Below are 20396 nucleotides of genomic sequence, written 5' to 3'. Positions count from 1 at the left end.
ATAGCAAGAATTTCAATGGAGGCATCGCCGTTTTATACACCCTAGGAATTCCCACTCGCTTACATATTCTTGTTTACAAGCGGCAAGAGAAAGATTTGCTTCGGACAGACGGAATTCCGAACTGAGAGCCATGGGCGAGAGATTTCGTCAAACTAGAGAGACCATGGCGTGAATTAGCTCGAAGAGGCCATGCCAGCCGAATATGGCAAAGTAACGTCAAATTCTTTGCCCAGCCTAAATTTCCTCACATGTGAATATCTTGAAAACATTCCTTGGCGACGGCGGGCCGTGTCATACAATCATACGACTTGCGGGTCTGATGGACATGGTCGATGGCTCTTGACGGTTCGGTTGACGAAGGATTGTCCTGATTATGGTGGATATATTCCCTTTCCCGAACTGGGACTTCAAGTAATACACTACCTAGTAAGATGTCGTTCAGAGTAGATGCTCGTAAATGTGCCCCCCTGTTGTTCGAATGAGGAAGGTGGAAGGATCACCGTCACGCTAGTTGTGCATCAGCATTCCCTTATAGAGAATGTGGGGTGTATCAGGCTAAATGTTTAGGTTTAAGCTATGATGCACAATTTATATAAATACCACCTAGAATTGAGAGTACGTAGATATGTGCATATAAGTATGTAGTACAGGTACATAATCTTGCCTATATCAACCATCAAAAACATAAAGTCTACTATCGCTTGAGTTAACAATATGATACAAGGCCTCTTATAGAGATAATATGTGTTCGGCAAAGTCCGATCTGCGTGAGATTCACGCCATCGGCTATTCCTGATGAATCACGATGGATTCCATCCCCTGCCAGATTATATCCCGAAGCTAAAATCTGACTGCATATGACACCGGCCTCTTTATTCCTAAAATGCCTCCAGTCTCGGATCCGTTCTTCAAATACATGTACTTGCATCTGTAATACCGGAAACATGGATGATGGACAACACATTGATCATTCAAGGCCTGCAAACATAGAGATCCCCACCCTATCTAACGCAGGGCTGTAGAAAATGGGCGGGTATTTGTGATGCCGCAATGATACTGCATGAGGATAAAATATACATATAAGCACATATAAACTGAGAGTATTTAGTCATAGAGATCACACCAATAGTCATCAAGTATATAGTAATCATGGCGATCCTGGCCCAACCTCATTTTCCAATCCAGACACTATAAACATGTACATCGGCATTTATTCGGCCGACGAGCAATGCGTCGTCGAACTTCTCTTATTAGCAACGCATAATTAATTTTGCCACGGAGAATACGTATGTAGTTCGGGTTGGAAACATTTATGCCGCGGCTCTTCACCCGCGTGGCAGCAGAAATTATGTCCACAACTATAGACCATCTAAACTGCCCTCCACTCGGCGTTGTACTCGGATAATATGTCCGTTTCTTTCCATTCTGTCCTATCAGAGTGTAGCTATTATTGCTTCTCATTGACTAAAAGAAGCAAAAGATCATCACTCACTTCAAAAGAACTAGTTTAGTGCTGAATTGCGGGACTCTCCGTGCAAGGTCGGGTTGGCTTACCCCTGCACAAAGGATCCCAGAAGAAAAATTAGCGGAGCATAGTGGAATTGAGGCGCCCTCCAATACGTATCTACACAACGTGCAGACTTTGATCACATTGGTGATTTTAAATTTATTCATGTGCCGCTTTTCTTCGATCCAATGCAACGCTACTGCAAGCCATCGCAAATTTTTTCGTAGAGCGACCGGATATTGACCGAGATGCCGCGAGAATACGCCGTGATATGACATTTATGTTGTAGAATACTAGAGATTGTCTCTGCCATTGAGCGGTTTGGTTATATACCTAGGTACATCCATGAATGGCAACCTTGGAATATTATACGGATCTCAGATCTGAACCTTCTAGGAATTGTAGATCCATGGGTGGCTGGCCGCCTTGGCGACCCGTGCGCCACGGCTAGGCGGGTCGGAGCGAGGCCGTGGATCTGGGGAGCCCAAACCCTATGACTCAGTACCTACGGAATACGGACCTTGGTGATTGCCGGTTCCTTATTGATTTTGAACAATTAATTCTCCAAATAATATGTTGGATACAACGTTCTTCTACTAAGTCATAAAAAAAACCCGTCGTTCGAAGGGGTCATAGTAGGCCCCCACAAGCTTGTCGGAAATACCATCCCGACACTGCACTTGCCATCTAAACGGCAAGCATATTCACGCTCAACTTCCTTTTACTTATTGCAACAACCGATGCAACAAAGTATCATTCCCCAGCAACCCCACGACATTTATATAGCCACGTGGCAATAAACGCTCATAGCTCTATTTTGAATTGCTAGCCTGGGGAAGAACGGGCTTTGGAGCGGGTGGACTGATCCAGAACACCGGATAACGGCGTTGGATATTGTTCACGATCAAAGCCACAACCAGGAGCATAGTGGATGAAAGTAAGACAACTGGCAAATAGTACCAAGATAGTGCCCACACAGCTTCGTCTACTGCGGGAAGGAGGGCCGTGGCTCCGGCTGGAGGATGAGTTGTCTCGGTGAGCTGCATAACAACAATGGCAACAGAGGACGAAAGCGAAGCAGCTAGCCAGCGCAGAGAGTTGAACTTTTCTTCATCGGGCATTAGGCTGAAGAGTTTCGTGATGCAGATACCGACCAGAGCACTCAAAAAATGTCCACCGATCAGAGCACGTGGCTGTGCTAGAGGGGCCTCAATAGCACCATATACAAGGACTGCCGATGCTCCCTACCTAGAAATGAGTATTTGAGAAGGCGCGTAGAAAAAGGGAGACGCACGTAGGAAGCAATGATACCCGGGACACCACGTCCAATGAAGTAGGAAGAGTAATTGAATATAGCCTGCACCACACATAGACCACAGAATGCGGCTATGAACGACCAGAAGTGAATGAGATATTTTGAGGGAGGCTTGGGTGCACTCTCACGATAGCCCAGCCAGTGGCTGATGGCCGGAGGCAGGCGAGCCAAGAACTCTTTCTCAGAGATCATTGTTAGTTAGCCTTGGCAGAATGAGAATTACAGAGAACGAGGTTTTAGGAGCAAGGTAAAACGTAGAAGAATTAAAAAGATCTAAAGAAAACGAATGAGGGGTCATGTGATGTACACTTTGTTCGAAAGGGGATTTCAAGGCCGTACGATCACGACATGAGACTCGGTCCGAATCCCGGCAAATCCCAAAGCTTGGGGATCTGACTAGTAAGTGACCGGGATTTGATACATCTTTACCAAAGCCCGGAAAAATACATGTCAAGTAACAAAATTAGGAATTCACTTTCTTGAGGAATCAGGCCCAATGGCCGCGTCCGACTAATGTCCGGGCCACCCCTGAATTTATTGCGCGGGCTGAATGGGGACAATGACAGGGGAGCCCGGTAGCCCTTTGGTCCGCACTGTCCTTTGCCAATCAAAGCTTGCTCTGCTTGATTTATCCAGCTGCTATATTAGCGCCTTGGCATGCAACAATTGACTAGCGTCCTCAATCTATATCTTCGCTCGAGAATGAATACATACTTGGAAAGCGAGGGAAGGATTTGCACATGTCACTCACCGGACTTCGGGATGTAACGCAACGTGCTACGCGGCTGGAACGCCGTCGTGTTCATGTTCAATGCGCCTCACCGATATCTTTATAAGACCTCTACGTACATTTCTATGTTCCCTCGGAGCGTCCTAGAAGGATTTCGTGATTTTCCCATAGCAAAATCTGTAGAGGCCAACTCACTGTTCGCGATAACTATGCCTCTCTTACGGGTTTCCGAAGTCCATGAAGACACACGCAGTTAGTGAGATTTCATCCATACCTGGAACGGCATTGACAGATTGACATAGTCGTTGGCTTTGATCCATTGCTGGCCCCCGAGTATCTTCAGCGAGAAATCCCCGCAGTAAGTCTATACAATCTCACTAGGAAATTGGGAATTGTTATCACTGACATCGGACAGTCACTATCTTCGTTAGAAACCGTACGCTCCAGTCGAAAGCAGATCATCGATATCCTTGAACAACGAGATGACCGCTTACTAGTGGTCGTTGGCCCTTGCTCAATTCACAACACACAAGAGGCATTGGAATTTGCTTCCCGCTTGCGTGAACTTTCTAAAAGACTCTCTTCAACTCTTTGCATCGTAATGCGTGCTTATTTGGAGAAGCCTCGTACCACCGTCGGCTGGAAGGGTCTGATCAATGATCCTGACATTGATGGGTCCTATAAAATTAACAAGGGACTACACATTTCCCGTCAGCTTTACTCAAGCTTGACCGATATGGGTGTCCCAATTGCCAGTGAAATGCTTGATACCATCTCGCCACAGTATCTTGCGGAATTTATTTCCCTTGGGGCAATTGGTGCACGCACCACGGAGTCTCAATTGCATCGAGAGCTGGCATCTGGCCTCAGCTTTCCCATTGGGTATAAAAATGGGACATCCGGCAGTGTTGGCGTCGCCATCGATGCTATCCAGGCTGCCTCCAAACCTCACAGATTTTTGGGAGTCACGAAACAGGGTATGGCAGCTGTGACTCGCACCACTGGGAATGAACATGGGTCCATTATTTTGCGAGGCAGCAATCAGGGCCCGAATTATAGTAAGGAACATATCGGCCGGGCGAGACAGACGCTGAAGCTGAAAGGCGAGCGGGAGAACATCATGATTGATTGTTCGCATGGTAACTCAGAGAAAAACCATCGAAACCAGGCAGTTGTGGCAACGAATGTGGCTGGTCAGATTGCAAGTGGAGAGACTGCAATCGTTGGTGTGATGATCGAGAGCAATCTCAATGAGGGCAATCAAAAGGTGCCTTCGCAAGGGACGAGTGGGCTCCGGCCTGGAGTCAGTATCACCGATGCTTGCATTGACTGGGAGACAACTGTGGATGTTCTGCAAATGCTGGCAAATTCTGTTCAGTATAGACGTTTTGGAGCTAAGACCGCAACCATCGAGTGTGCTGGAAAAGGCCACGTCCGTTTCGATAAGCAGATCACAGAGATCAGTGCTGTTGAATTGGTGTGAGTTTTGTGCGTTTTAGGTGCTTAATGTTTCGTGGTTGTCTCAGGTTTTTTTTTTCTTTCCAAAAGCTCAAAATTCTGCTTAGCCCAGTGTCATCAAAATTCACATTTTTCGGCCCCCAAATTATCATCATTACTAAGCTTTGGTTCGTACCTACCTGCCTACCTAAAAAGTACATACGTGTGTAGTTCTTCAGAAGTTGAAGATATTAGAAAAGTATTTTTTTTTTTGGCAGACCCTCAACTGGTGAGGTATCACCAACTGTCCGGTCGGGAATGACGCCATTACTTCGTCTCTGTCCACCACACGATTTGACAATTGATAGGTTAGATAGATAGGGATACCGAGAAGAGGAAGCCAAGGGAATATTTGTCATGTAAACGGCGGACCTATGAATTACTGAATTAGGTTAGTTTTGCCTTTTTGGGTTTAGCGCCCCAATACGCCGTCACGTAACCTCCCTTCAATGCCCTCCGACATAAAAGACCCGTCTTCGCTGCTCTTCCTCCCTGTTCTCTTACTTTTTCATTATTCTGCCACTCTATCTTACACTTATCGCCGCCCTATTTCTTTTACTCTGGCCCCCACCGACTACTGTACATTCGCTTTCAGCCCGACGCACTGCCCCTTTCATTTTTACTGGAGATACCGCTTTATCCGATATCCAGCTTATAATACCTGTCACCCAGAAGCCTAACCACTAAGATAATACCAGTATCCTGTCCTTTCGTGTCGATAATCGTACTCCTTCCCTAGGGCAGTGACTGAGTACTATACTACGAAGATATCTAGGTCTCCCTCTGCCAGTGCGCCTTTTTATCTCTGATTCCGCGGGCCTCCCTTCAAATCTGCAAAGTGCCAGTATACCCTCGACGCTATATATCCCTCTCCCGCCGCCCCACCTAAGGTTTTATTGCACAGCCCCGGCTTTATAGAATAGCTCCCGGTTACCTAGCTATACGCCTAGTTATCGTTATTGTCGGTCTCTCCGGTCCCTCTTCACCCAATCGGTAAAAACTCGAAATCACAGCTCGGTTATATAGACTAATAGCGAAAATACCGTATATACCCTAGACCTTAGTCGATACTGTATCTTATAGTTAATATAAGACTGTAACTACGGGAATTTTTACTAGTGAACTATAACTTATAGACTATAAAACTGGTATAGTCTAGTGTCCTCGACTACAATAGGTTAGATTGCAGGATCTAGTTAAGATTGTCTACTCTTAGTAGAAGAAGGATTTATCCGACTCCCTAGTCGTTCTAACCAGCGTAGGCTGCAATTCTATCTAGTCGCTTAGGAGTAGAAACACTAGGGTAGTCTAGCAATATTGTGTATTAATACTCTATTTTCTGAAGAAGTCTATAAAGTTATCTAGATCGCTTACTTTCTGCTGATAAGGCCTTACCGTTAAGTGTCTAATATTCCGCTAGCCTCCCTTATTGCGAAGTCTCCTCGATACTATATACTCCTACTCTCGACCGCTTATTTATAAGTACCTAGACCCCCTATCTATCGTTATCGACGGCCTCTCCGGTCTTTCTATACCTAATCGGCGAATCTCGAAAATATACCACCGTAATATAAGCTAATAGCAAAAATACCGCACACTCGCCTAACCTCGGTCGATACTGTATTATACGGCCAAACCCTATTAGTATCTCTAAAACTTTGTTAAAATAGAATATTAGCGCCTTCAATTTCACCCGTATTTTAAGATAGTAAGAAGCAGTCGCTATATAGCCTAACAGAGGAAGTTATAGGATTATATCTAGTGTTAGATCAGGCCCTAGTGTTAGACTAGCCGTCGGTTATTATCTCTAACTTCCGTCGCTAAGAGCGAGGAACAAAGGACTCTGTCTCAGTAATATAAATAGCCTCTCCGAACAGAAAGCGAGATAAGGGCCGCTGCGGCAGTATATAAGAAGCGACTCCGCTTAGGTCGAGGTACCGGCGACCACTAAGATAAGAATACCCCCTATAATACAGCACAGCTGTATTAGCAGAGGAAGAAAAGGAGACCTTCAATTAGTCTACTTTCCGACCTTTCGAAATCTTCTATTCCTATTTTATCTTATCGCCTTAGTGCTATCTAGCGTTTATATAGGAGTGCTATCCTTATAGTCGAGTCTAATACTAGTCTGAAACCGGTATATTTCTTTACTTTTGTACCCGACCCTAGCCTAACGCTGCCTCTAGCCTATATAGCGGTTATCCCCCTATTGAAATATACGTATACGTCGGATAAGAATACGCTGCTAGTGCGGCTGAAGGAAAAAGAGGCTATATTATAGTCTAAGATTACGGCTCACTTCCTAGGCCGAAATATATTATCCCTTTAAGTCTACTATTTAACTAAGTTACGCTATAAGGCTAGCTCTCGGTCTAGAAAACTAAGGAGACGCGAATAAGAGAGGCTATATTATCGGGGTATATCTTATTTCGCGCCTATCGACCCTTCGCTGTATACAATATCCTCCGTAGCTATCTATTTTAATATAAGTTTCAATATAAGTATTAACCGCGGACCTATAAATTCCTATATTGGGTTAGATTTTCCTTTTTAGGTTTAGCGCCCTAATACGCTGTTACGTAACCTCCCTTTAGTACTCTCCGATATAAAAGACCTATCTTCCCTTTTCTCTTACTTTTTTATTTTTCTGTCTCTCTATTTTATACTCGTCGCCGCCCCCTTTTTTTTACTCTAGCCCCTACCGACTACTGTATATTTACTTTCAGCCTAACGCACTGCCCCTTTTATTTTTACCGGAGATACCGCGTTATCCGATATCTAGCTTATAAGGCCTATTACCTAGAAGCGTAACCACTGGGATAATACTAGTATCCTATCCTTTTATATCAATAATTATACTCCTTCCCTAGGGTAGTGACTGAGTACAATACTACGAAGATATCTAGGTCTCCCTCTGCTAGTACGCCTTTTTATCTCTAACCTACCTATCTTTTTCCTAGCCTATCGATCTTAGGCCCCTACTCTTTTAGTTATTCCTATACTTTCACTCCTTAATTTAAATATATTTACTAATATATAACCTATACTAGCCAGTAGGTAATAGCTTAGAGTTTTATATAGTCGTTATTTTACTACCCTAGGTTACTGTAGAGTCGGTCGATATTTCAAAGCGGTAAAAGTCGATAATTAAAGTACACCTAAGCTCTTCACTCTAAAGGATATTATCTCGCCTAAGGTCTTCTTTATATATTGTACCGAGGGCTTTAATTTCCTTATTCGATTTATAAATCTAACGCTGTACTCCCTCCCCCTAGGTATCACGAGTGATCTAAAGGAGATATAAGATTAAAGTCCTGTAAGCTTAGGTGTTAATACTACTAAAAAGCAATTTATTTAAAAATAAATTTCTTATCCGCCGATCTAGTTAACCAGATTTATAGATCTTTGAAAGCGTTAAGATTATTTTTCTCGAGCGAAATATCGACAGTAGGGTTATACTAGTAGCGGGTTCTTTTCGTTTCGGTGTCGCGTAATAACTCTCCGATAGATCGACAGCTATCGAAATCGATAAGAATAAACGTACTATTATCGCTAAGTATAATATTTGCAGGGTTAATATCGTTATAAATAAGTCCGAAAGAATAGAGATACTTAATAGCGGCCAAAATTCCTTCTAGGCTACTTTTTATATTCGCTTTCACTAGTTCGCGCGCACTTAAAAGGAAAGCGACCTTACCTAGACGTTAGGGATTGACTACTTTAAGTAGTGTTAACGTATATCGTCTAAAGTATAGCCTAGAGACTCGACCGCGGGTATTATTGTAGCTATAGTAGGTCGCGATATTCGGATAGGGGTTCTTACGGAGAATTTCGTATATTTCGACTTCGCGAGCGATTTACTTTTTAAGGTTTCCGTCGATATACGCGAGGAGACTTAGTGTTTTTATATAGATCGCTAACTAAGCGGTTTTTACTTCTAGGCCCCTATCCCCGGTTAGAATTTCCTTAAGTTCCTAGAGATCGTCCAGTGTCTTTAGCGAATTTAATCGATTTGTCTATTTTCCAGAATATAATATACTATCTTACCGAACAAAAACCTAGATATAGGAAAATTTTATTTTACTATCAATCCTTCTAAATACCTTATTCTTTTAGATAACTTCTATATTTATAAGAGATATAAGTTCCGTAAAGCTGTGCTAGTAAAAGCAGTGTTAAGTTAGCAGAAGAGAAAGGTAGTTAGTAGCCTCGAATATCTTTATATTGGAAACTATACGTAACTTCACGCGAACCTACTTCCGCCTTCGGCGAATTGATTAGCTACTAACAGCCCTTAAGTATACAGTCGGTTATTGTAGTTATAGTAAAATATTATAGTTTCCGACGCTAACGACGTACTTGTGTCCCCGTAAACAACTAAACTCTAAAATTAGTAGTCTCTACCCGATTAAGATTTATAGCCACTAAGAGCGAAACTCTCTTTACGATAGTTATCCTAGCGTAGTAAGTAGGGAAACTATTTATAGGGAAATTTTTAGTGCTGCTCGAAAGTCTATTAACTAAATTTAGACACTGCTCTACTAGTTAAATTAAACTTATCCTAATACACTTCTTAACACTCCCTTAAATCTATTCCTTTCTCCTCCTTCCTCCTTCCCCCTCTTTCCCCGGCTGATAAATAACTATCTATTATTTTGGTAATCTTATTTAGGGGGCTGGTATACAATCGAGTCTTTATACTTTAGATCTATACAGTCCTAGGATTTCTTAGGTATACTATTTAACACTGAAGACTAGTGGTAAGAATTGGTGATTTCAATTAGCTCTCGAATAGTTATCTATAGGTTAAGTTAGTCTTAAGCTAAAATTTACTAGTAAAGACTAGCTTACCTTAGGAAGATCTAATAGAAAAATATATATAGATAATATTAGAAGTTATCTAGGTCCAGTATATAGGGATATTAAAGAGGTTAAGGTTAATATTTATCGTATAATCAGAATTATATATCTCTAGGCTTAAGACTTAGAATTAAGAAGTAACTAAGGACCAGAAAAATACGATATTACCTACAATATTTATACCTTAGATTACGTTACACAGGTCGAGCGGGGAACCCTAATATAAATACTATATCTAAAGGGGTTCGAGTGCTGTATAAGGGCTCGGTCGCTTATAGTACCTACCTCTGCGGTACCTATTAATAGATACTATAATTAGTTAAGGGTAGTGAAAGAGGCTCTAGTGCTTTAAGGGCGAGCCCTTTCTTAGTACCTAGCCTATAATCTAGACTAGCGGCTATATCGGTAGGAGAGGAGATCTAATTGTAGTACCTCGCGCTATCCTATCTTTTCTAACGTAGCCGAAATATAACTTTAAGGGGTATTCCTCGTACGTATAGGATTAGTGGACTAAGGTTACGTTATCTTTTCACTTAAGCCAGAGATTAGACGACTACCCTACCTTTTTCGACCTCAGCGTATCTAGGCTAATATAGTAAAGAGTATCAGCCAATAAGATTGCTGAAAGCTATACGCACTCGCTAGTGTCCTATCAATCTATAAGAGCATAGCCCGGTAACCTATTTTAATAGAGAAGGCTATAAAAAGGTGGTCTTTCGTCTCTATTTTAACAGATTTTCGACAGATTTTCGATATTGATTTGTGGTATTTAGCGCTTTTTATCGACGCGCTCTTAGCTCCTTTTCGACGAAAATTTCACTTATATATTCTAAAGTATAGTTCTGTCTCTTACTAGTGCTATAGAGCAGCTTTCCTAGGCTTTAAGAGATATTGAGCGTCGGAACGGTGTAAAAGAAAAAGAAAGGAAAAGAATTAAGGTAGCCGCTATATTACTGAGGAATAGGTACCTACCCTAGGACTCTATCGGAGTAGGTCGATAGTCGACTTATCTTAACTTCCTCCGTAAGGTTCTATAGCTGAACGGTCTATCTATAGTCGTTCTTTGTGCTATTAGCTTAGGACTATCGGTAATTGCTATCGCGAAGGAGAGTATACGACTTAATCTTCTATATAAGATCTAAAATCACTCTAACCTTAATAACCCTATACTCCGATAGCTTATACGTTAGTATCTCAGTTTTTCTCTCTACCTAGAGGCTCCCTAGGCTCCCTTATAAGCCGATAATAGAACGGTGAACTAAGTCTCCGAGTCTTATAACGCTCTCGAGTATTAGGAGCGGGGTTAAGGAAGCTTCTAAATCATTTAACCGATCTTTAGTATAATATCTAAATCTTATAGGTTATACTGCTAGCTAATATAGTGAAGGGCTACCTGCGGTAGTTACGTCGCCGGATTTATTAATATTTTAACCCGGGAAGCGGTAAGATATAGGTATAGCCTTAGCACAAAGTGGATAATTACTAGCTAAATCGACCTAAAGGCCCTTTGACCGGAGATATATACGAGCTTAACGTATAAGATATTCGAGATATTATAGAATCGGGCTAGATATTAGGCGCAGTATAGCTTATAGATACGTATAGAGTGAACACGATATCTTTTATTACAATTCTAGTTAGTAACGAGCTAACAGATCAATTAATCTTACACTGTCTATTAGTAATATAGAACTAGCCGCTAAACTAATCTGTATCCTTTGCTATTATATACCTAACTTTAACGACACCCGATACTCTAAAGCGCTAAGTGTCTCTCTATAGAATAATAATCCGAAAGCCTTCCTCCTCGGTTCTAACTCCGTCGACGTATTTACCGCTTTCTTTCTCGAATATCTGTATAGCGCCTCTATTCTGAACAATATCCACGACAATTGTAACCGTTCTCGGTGGAGGGGTAGTCTAAATACCTTTTAATAGAGTTATCTAGTTTATTCGATCGTATAAGTTATATATTACCTAGGTAATTAGTATTCTTCTTATAGATAAATATCTAATATATTATTCTCACTTCTTTCTTATATTCTTCGAGAATCCCGCTGTCTGATAAGCTTTCGGTGCGAACTTTTTTGGCTACCTTATCTATTGTACTGGTCTCTGTATACACTTTTCTAGTAGAATCCAAACTTATCGGGGAGAATAAATACTTTTGTATATTAGAATATATTATATATACGCTAGATAAGAAGTAAACGCGCTTAACTTACGTCGCCGCTTAGTCTAATAAGATTAAGGATAATCACTAACGACGTTACTTTTGAGTTATTTCGTTTTAAGTAACACGAATTTTCCGTTAAGGATTAATAACTACAGTTATTTAGGGCTGTATTACCTTTTAAGTTAAGCAACAGTCGTTATAATACGCTGGTAAATAAATAAGTGGGTAGATAAGGGGTAGAATAAAATCCGTCTTTATATTATTACGTAACAAACGTTCTTTACCCGAAGGGTTAGGCGCTGGTCTCCTATTAAGACCTAATCAAGTAACAATAACAATAATCTTTGAGCTTAAAGATCAAAAGTTTTCGCTATCTTTAAGATCAATATAATAAGAACAATAAAATTCGAACTTAGAATAATTTACCTAAATCTCTGTAAAATTATTTATTCCCTCTGAAATATCAATCCGAGATAAGATTAAACTATATAAATTTATCGAAATTTCGTCGAAATATCGCTGAATATTCGACGATATTTCGTATTACTTTCTTATATCACAGTCTTAAAGGTATATATTCTCAAAACTAGACGTGCAGATTCTTTATACCTATCTATCTTAGCCGTCCTAGACAGTAGAGATAGGCTTACTCCTATAAGTATAACTCAATCCCTTTAAGACTGTTTATCCAAGTTTATACGATCTACAGCGTACTTTTATTAAAGTTGTTAAAGGGTTTTATATAGGGTAGGGTGGGCGACGAAGATATAAAATAGGAGGTACCTCTCGGCCTTATTAAGTTCTTCGTTTATATTTATATCAGCTTTTACTGTGCTGATTCAACCTTTCTTCTCTATTATATAAATAAATTCTATTAAACAGTATAGTACCTATTTAAAGCAGCCTAAGATTGCTTTCAGAGTATATAGTATCGAAAAAGACTTCGTCTCCCTGTCACTAAGGTATAACACCGCCGGATAGCCTAACGAAGGAATCGACCACACCTCGAGATACTGTGGAGGATCTAAAGTATCTCTTTGAAAGTGTGCTGCTCAGTCTTACTAACCGAGAACCTCTAAACACTCCTGTCTTCTAGTACTATTCTTAATTAGGCCCCGATATAGTTTAACTAAAGCAGTTATTAGTGAAGGTTATCCGCAAAGGATATTCTTCAGCTGAGCTTCCTATAGTAAATAAGCCTTCTAAGCCTTCTCAGCCTTACTTTTCTAGCAATAAGTAGGTAGAGAAGGTCTAGGCGGTAGATAGGCTTAATCTCGAAAGCTCGATCTATACTATACCGGATAATTTTAAGTCGTTTGAGAAATAGGTATCAAAATCCTATTTTAAAACAGTTATAAAAACGTATAAGCCACTAGCTAACTACCCCTTCTACTTTTTTAGATAGCTAACAATAGTCTAGCTGGGATAAAGAAGTATATAAATATACGATCACCGAACCGGTAGAGACCAGCGGTGGTGTTAACGACTATACTGAATATATATTCGTTGTCTGTGAATATATTGGTATATAATACCTTTGTATACCGGACCGAAAACCTACTAATAGTATAATCAGACCGGATATCTAAGGAGGTAGTGCTATTTATAGATATCAAGTCGGAAGGCCTACGCGATATCCTGCGAGATATACTGCACAATATTAAGGCTGTTAGCCTAATAGAGGATAAGCTATCGGTAATTGAGATAGTATTATTATTAAGGAGTACGCTGACGTAGATTTAGATCGAGTAAAATTTCCTTTTTTATTTCCTCCTAGAGCTCGATAGATATACGGAGAATATAGATAGCAGTTTAGACTATAAGTCGGTATATACGGAGTATCTCCTCTTACTTATCGACCACCTTAAGTATATATATACTTCTACTTTACAGCGTCTCGAATCAATATTGCAGCACAGTTATATTATATATAACCTTCTTTAGGCGCTTTTTAAGCCTAGTTACTATATTTATACTATATATATTGGTATAAAAGAGCCGCGATATATCGTATTCGACGCGGGCGAAGAGATAATATAAAATAACGAGATATAGTGGAATCTCGAGTGCCGATTTATCGATTATAACGGAGTTAAGTTCGGCGAGGCTAGAATATTTCTGCGTATAGTAAAGTTCCGGGGGTTAAGGCCGATCGAGAGCCTTAAGGCCTTCCCTCTCCGCTGTTATTTAAGGTATAAGGAAGTTCGGAAAGACTTAGTTAAAAGAGGCTAAAAGTTTCGGGATTTGGCCGGCTCGTATATTCGGCACTGTAACGGTAGTACGTTCTTTATAAATAAGGGGAAGGCGATCAAAGTTAACGTTAACAGTCGAGTGGTAGTGGACGCCGTATTCTTTTATAAAATACAGCTAAACTACTCCCGACTGTTACTGTACGACTAGGGGGTTAGGGAAAAGAATAGAATTACAGTTATTAATATTAGACCTCATTAAAAACATTCAGAGGGCCGGAATCTCCCGCCCTCCGCCCGACCCTCGCGGGCGGAGGGCGGATACTTGCCTGCCCTCACCCGACCCTCCGCCCTCTGAGGGCCGCTCGAGGGCGGCCCTCATCGGCCCTCGTTTACATAAAAAAAGTTGACCTTTCCTAATTTAGATGTATAAAAGTGCTAACTCATCACTTTAAATTACGGTTATTTAACGGTGTTCTGGTTTGAATGTTATATTTACAATCCATTTCTTTATCAGCATCAAGAAACTTTATGAAATTGAGTTGTATTACGATAAATCATGGCAGGTAATAATGATATTATATATTCTTAGTATCTTTAAGTATATTGGTTGTTGTCAATTGTGAAGGTTGTCAATATTAGATGATGGAGTTGGAGAAATATATATTTGCAACTTCAGCTAGACCTGGGGTATATACTTCTTATCTGAATACTGATTTTTGAGGGCGGGTTGAGGGTGGGTTGAGGGCGGCCCGTATATTCCGAGGGCGGATTGAGGGCTGGATGAGGGCGGCCCTCAATTAGCCTAGTAAATCTAGCCAATTATAGAGATTATCTTAAGTTAAAGTGGATCAAATTGTGATATATTTACTATTTACCTAGTGAGCTGAACTTCAGGGTAGTTGATCAATTCTATTTACTAGGATTTGTTAATTTTCTTGGTATATCTACCTTCTGATTCCTATCCCGTTGTTAAGATATAATCTACAAGTGATTATTTGGTTAACAATGTCTCAAATTTCTCAGTTCTTAGATATCTATTCCTTATCTATCTACGACGGTGATCCTACAAATTCAGTCGACCCTCTTCTCTGCTTTCCGAATGAGCAATTCCTAACCCCTGAGGTTTCCGAAAGCCAGCAGACATTTGATACCACCTTAAATTCTGGGTTTCTTACCCCAATTCCTCTACCTTCAATTCCTTCTTCACTTCAGCGTGTTGGCCTAGGTCGATCAATAGCGTTTATTCTATACACCGATATATCAAAAGATGATTTTGTTTCCTAGTGGTTGGAGACTGAGTTTGGAAAGACAAAAAAACGACTAAACTGGAATGGTAACCGGACAGCCACTTGCTGGGAGCAATTTGATCAAGTGGCTGATGCAAAAACTGGTAAACCAGGGGCAATATATCGTCAATGCTATAAAGTCCTCGATTATCCAGCAAATGGGCGGTATAGAACAACTGCACTTCATCGACACTTAGCTGGACCGACTTGTCGTAAATCCAGTACCCAGAAGGGTAATATTAAGGGACTACTTATGAATACCGTATATATTATACAATTTTTCTATTATTTATTTACTAATAACTCTCTGGATTAATAGGCGCAGAACGTACTAAGCAAGTCAACAGTTTTTACGCAAGAGGTATAGGAACAGAAGCTCTTACAACTACTTACCCTCTCCCGTCTCCCCTTTAAGTTTATTGAATACCCAGAATTTCGTGAAGTTATTAACTTTGCCCGACTTACCCCGACACAACCACAGATCCCTTCTGCGGTCACAATGCGGTCTCGACTACGGCGGTATATCCAGGAACAGCAACAGTCTATTCTTAACAAGCTTCCTCCCAATGCAAAGCTTTCGATTGTATTAGATTGCTGGATATCTCCGTTTCGACAGGCCTTTATAGCTGTTACTGGCTACTTCCTCGACTAGCATTGGGAGTATCGAGAGGTTCTTCTTGGATTTGAACTATTATCTGGCTCACACTTAGGTGTCAACCTAAGTGACGTGGTTTTAAAGCTCCTCTATCAGTATAAGATTGCAGATCGAGTACTTGCAGTCACTACTGACAATATATCAAATAATAATACTATGATAGCAAGTATCTAAGAATCACTCTAGTCGCTTAAGCTAAACAATGGTGCTACAATCGTTCGGGTTCCTTGTATTGCCTATATTATCCAGCTTAGTCTGAATGATCTTCTTGGGAAGATAAAGGCAATTCTAAAGAATGAGAGTGCGGAGATGGACTGGTCTGACGACCGTGTTCGCTCTCTTCGTGTAAGGCAACAAAAAAGAGAAATTGTTGATACGCTTAATAAGGTATATCCCTATAACTCTACTTTTTTTATTATACTAATCCTTCTATTCTTATATAGGTCCGAAACCTTGCTATCTACATTAACGTAAGTCTACAACGGAGAGAGTCATTCTATAACCTTTAAACTGAGGAGCCAAAGCTTGTTCCGATCCAGGATATCCGAACTCGCTGGAATTCGATATTTTTGATGCTCCGACGTGCTAAACGGCTCCAATCAACCTTTGATCAATTCTGCGCTCAGTATAACTAGGAACACTTTACACTAAGTCCAGAAGAGTGGCGATAGATTGACTATCTTCTTTGGATCACCCAGCCTTTCTTCAAATTCACCACTCTTCTTTCTAAAACTAAGGATGTTAGTATTCACCTGATCTTTAATATCTACAACAAGCTCTTTAACCACCTTGAAAAGTTAAAGACTGTTTTAAAACGGAAGAAGGTTGCATGGAAGCAGCTTATACTTGCTTCTCTTGAGGCAGCAGAGAAGAAGCTTTCGCAATATTATAGCTAGACCGATCAAATTGATAACAATCTTTACGCAATTGGCACTATTCTCTCACCCCAACAAAAGCTTGACTTTTTTAAAGGAAAGGACTGGGATAATCCGGTTAATAACTGGTGTGTAATCTATCGAGTAAGTCTTGAGGAATACTTTCAGTCCTATAAGAAACTTCATTCAGATATATAATCATTATCCAGAGCTCGATTATCCGCAATCGCGATTTTAGAGCTTGAAATAGAATACGGAGTAGAAGGGTCCCAGCCCTTAGTATTGAGTGAATATGATGAGCTTAAGGAATACCTTGACAGTGGTAAGTTATATCTTTTTGTTATCTACCCTATATTAACTTATATTTAAGGTATTATACGAACGCCTACCTGTATATTTTGGAAAGAGTATCAGTATCAGTACCCTACTCTTGTAAACCTTGCACGCGATATACTATCAATACCAGCTACAGGGGCGGGTGTAGAACGCCTTTTCAACTCCGCTAGGGATATCTATCACTACCGACGAGGCTCTCTAAAGGTATCAACAGTTCAAGATCTAATAATGTTTATGTGTATATCAAAATTTGAGATCGAAGATACCCACCGAGCTTTGATCAATAAGTATCTTTTATATAAAGAGATATAAGCCAACCAAGAGGAGAGTGATATAACCAATACTTATCATTTTGACCCTATAAGTGATAATGACGAGGGCAGTGATACTTACGAGGACGTGGAGGATAAGGATGGTACTATCGAAGTGGTAGTTGATCAAGGTCAATCACAACGGAGGCAGCGGACTCAATCGGAGCTCGAGGTTGAAGAGCAGGAGGAGGATGCGGATGGTGAGCCTGAGTTGCCTTATACACAACGGCATTCAGGGAGGGTTCGGAAGCGCTCAAGTAAGCTTGATGGTTATGAAATTGAGAGTGATAAACGCCGTAGAACTTGAAGCTATATAACGTATATTAGTTCCTCAAAGAATAAGATATTTCTATTAAGATTTGATGTTATTTAGCCTGTTTAAATGATTACTCCTGGTTATATTTATTTTCTATAATACTAAGCTGTAAACCAAATACTAAATAATACAGCTGAGAAATGCATATTTTATGCAACTCTAGGGATTTCCCTGTTTGTCCTGTTTGTCGGCCCTCAAAATGTTTGGAGGGCCGCCCTCTGAGGGCAAGAAAATAACCTGCCCGACCCGCGGGTAGGCGTCGCTTGCCCTCCGCCCGCAAAAGTGCGGGTCTGCGGGCGGCCCTCAGAGGGCCGCTCGCGGGCGGTTATGAGGTCTAATTAATATAGGTATAATATATATAGAGGACCGTAAGCGGGAGAAGGAGAGAATACGAGGAGACAGTGTAGATATATAAAAGCTGAGCGAGGCCGATTTACTGGTCGCCTACCTAATAGTCTACTATTTTAGTTTTAAGGAGAAAATATTCTGTATATAACGCGACTAACAATAGTTTGGTATCCGACTAATATAATTCTAGTGGAGTGCGCAGTTAGTGCTCTTAGGGATATAGTTTAGACACCCGAGTCGTTCGACTGCCTAAAGATCCCTTCAGAGACTAAGACTATCCTCTTATTATTAGCGAAAACCCGCCTAGGGATAATACCGACGGTACCGTTCGACAACGTAATTAATAGAAAGGGCTAAGGGTTTAATATTCTTCTAAAGTATATCGGTAAAGCGTCTATAATATCAAGACTTCCTAACCTAACTTATACTAGTGGCCCACCGGGAGTCGGAAAGACTTTTACGGTTAAGGTAACCTCGGAGTATTTTAAGCTCCCCCTCTATTCGGTATAAACTATCCAGCTCGGCTGATTTTGGTGTCACTGATTTTTCTAGATATCTATAGGCGAACTTATTATTAACCACGGAGATTCCAATACACTTAAGTAACAGCTTAAAACAGTATTTAAGATCGCTAAATATTTTAATACTGTACTTCTCTTAGATAAGGTAGACGTATTTATAGAGCAGCGTATATCTTACTACGATACCTACAATCGCCTTGTGACTATTTTCCTCCGAAAGCTGGAATATTATTAAGGAATTCTTTTCTTAACTTTAAATCGGGGTATCTAGTTTAATAATATAATTCTCAGCCGGATCTATTTAATTATTGAGTATAAGAATTTAACGAGAGAGTTTCGCAGAGATCTCTGGTTAACTTTTCTGTCTAAGGTATATACAATATAAGGACCTACTATTGTTAAGGAGTACGAACTCCGACGATTGGAGTCTTTAGCTCTGAATAGACGAGAGGTAGGTATCCGAGTGGCACTGAATATATCGCTTACTGACTAATTACAAACCAGATTAAAAATATCGCAGCAATTATATACGCTCTCGCTGAGGCTGACGTTAACTAGGTAAACTATAAATACTTAAAGTTAGCCGCCGAATTAAATAAGAAGTTTTTAAAGGAGTTTAGCAGAGAGAGGCCTACTAATAGAATATATATCTAACAGTATACCCGGGAAAGTTATATAGATAATCTCGTTCCTTAAGGTAGCCGAGCGGTTAGGCGCTTATTTCAATATTTTCGGTTAGTATATAACAGTCTTAGCTAGGTATTGAAATTAAATAAACCTTTGCAATTTAATAGGTAGAAAATAGATTTCCTTATTATAAAACCCGAAGACGTTTTATATCTCCTATATCCACTCGATATAGTTATCGTTTTGCGGCCCTCCGTCGCTGCTTAGCCGGTCGGTATCTCGGGGTAGAACGGTAAAAGTCGATAATTAAAGTATACCCGAGCTCTTCACTCTAAAGGATATTGTCTTACCTAAGGTCGTTATATTTTATCCCGAGAGCTTTTATTTCCTTATTCGATTTATAAATCTCGCGGCGAAGCCGTTACGTTAGTTCTATCGTAGCCGTATACTTACCGCCCCAGCCCAGTATAAGTATATAGTGGATCTGTCCAGCACTATATAGAAAGTAGATTTTTACTAAGTCAATTGTTCCTAAAAAGATAGGAACAGTAGATCCTTAAGCCTTACGCAGGATCTGATATACCTACGCTTCGCGTGAAACTTCTTTCTATAACTCCGAAGTGGTACCTTTACCGATAACCGTATAACTATATTTTGTATAAGTCAATTTAAACAGGGCTCTATAGGAGCTATAACCGCTAAGAGGAATATAACGATCGATATTTTCGTCTAATTAGCCCTTAAGTAAAAGTATTAAATCTTCAGCCGAGATAGGATACTGAGTCGGGTTATCTTAACCCCGGCGGTAATAATCTATATTTAGATATAGCTTATCTAGGGATTT

General features: G+C 40.4%; 3 protein-coding genes across 3 annotated transcripts; 2 read left to right on the top strand and 1 right to left on the bottom strand.

Annotated features, from left to right (window-relative positions):
- Positions 1-2319: 2319 nt before the first annotated feature.
- Positions 2320-3014, bottom strand: N7479_007878 (HPP family protein; the record flags this gene model as incomplete). Its single annotated transcript, XM_057255572.1, has 2 exons — positions 2320-2751; positions 2802-3014. 2 exons carry the CDS (start codon positions 3012-3014, stop codon positions 2320-2322), a joined length of 645 nt encoding a protein of 214 aa, XP_057109434.1.
- A 747-nt stretch (positions 3015-3761) lies between these two features.
- Positions 3762-5035, top strand: N7479_007877 (3-deoxy-7-phosphoheptulonate synthase; the record flags this gene model as incomplete). The annotated part of the gene is made up of 3 exons (XM_057255571.1): positions 3762-3804; positions 3855-3910; positions 3968-5035. 3 exons carry the CDS (start codon positions 3762-3764, stop codon positions 5033-5035), a joined length of 1167 nt encoding a protein of 388 aa, XP_057109433.1.
- A 7938-nt stretch (positions 5036-12973) lies between these two features.
- On the top strand, positions 12974-19483 carry N7479_007876 (ATPase AAA-type core; the record flags this gene model as incomplete). Its single annotated transcript, XM_057255570.1, is given in 15 exon segments — positions 12974-13047; positions 13067-13172; positions 13224-13321; positions 13506-13609; positions 13662-13808; positions 13863-13953; positions 13979-14045; positions 14141-14302; positions 14321-14431; positions 18633-18740; positions 18783-18908; positions 19014-19124; positions 19197-19295; positions 19329-19376; positions 19430-19483. Coding segments are annotated over 15 exon segments (1506 nt in total), but the record flags the coding sequence as incomplete, so codon positions are not given.
- Positions 19484-20396: the final 913 nt, after the last annotated feature.

The sequence above is a fragment of the Penicillium vulpinum genome, assembly GCF_028829585.1.
Source record: "Penicillium vulpinum strain IBT 29486 chromosome Unknown utg000003l_segment0_segment0, whole genome shotgun sequence".
Lineage (NCBI taxonomy): Eukaryota > Fungi > Ascomycota > Eurotiomycetes > Eurotiales > Aspergillaceae > Penicillium > Penicillium vulpinum.
This window is presented reverse-complemented; position numbering and strand designations above follow the sequence as displayed.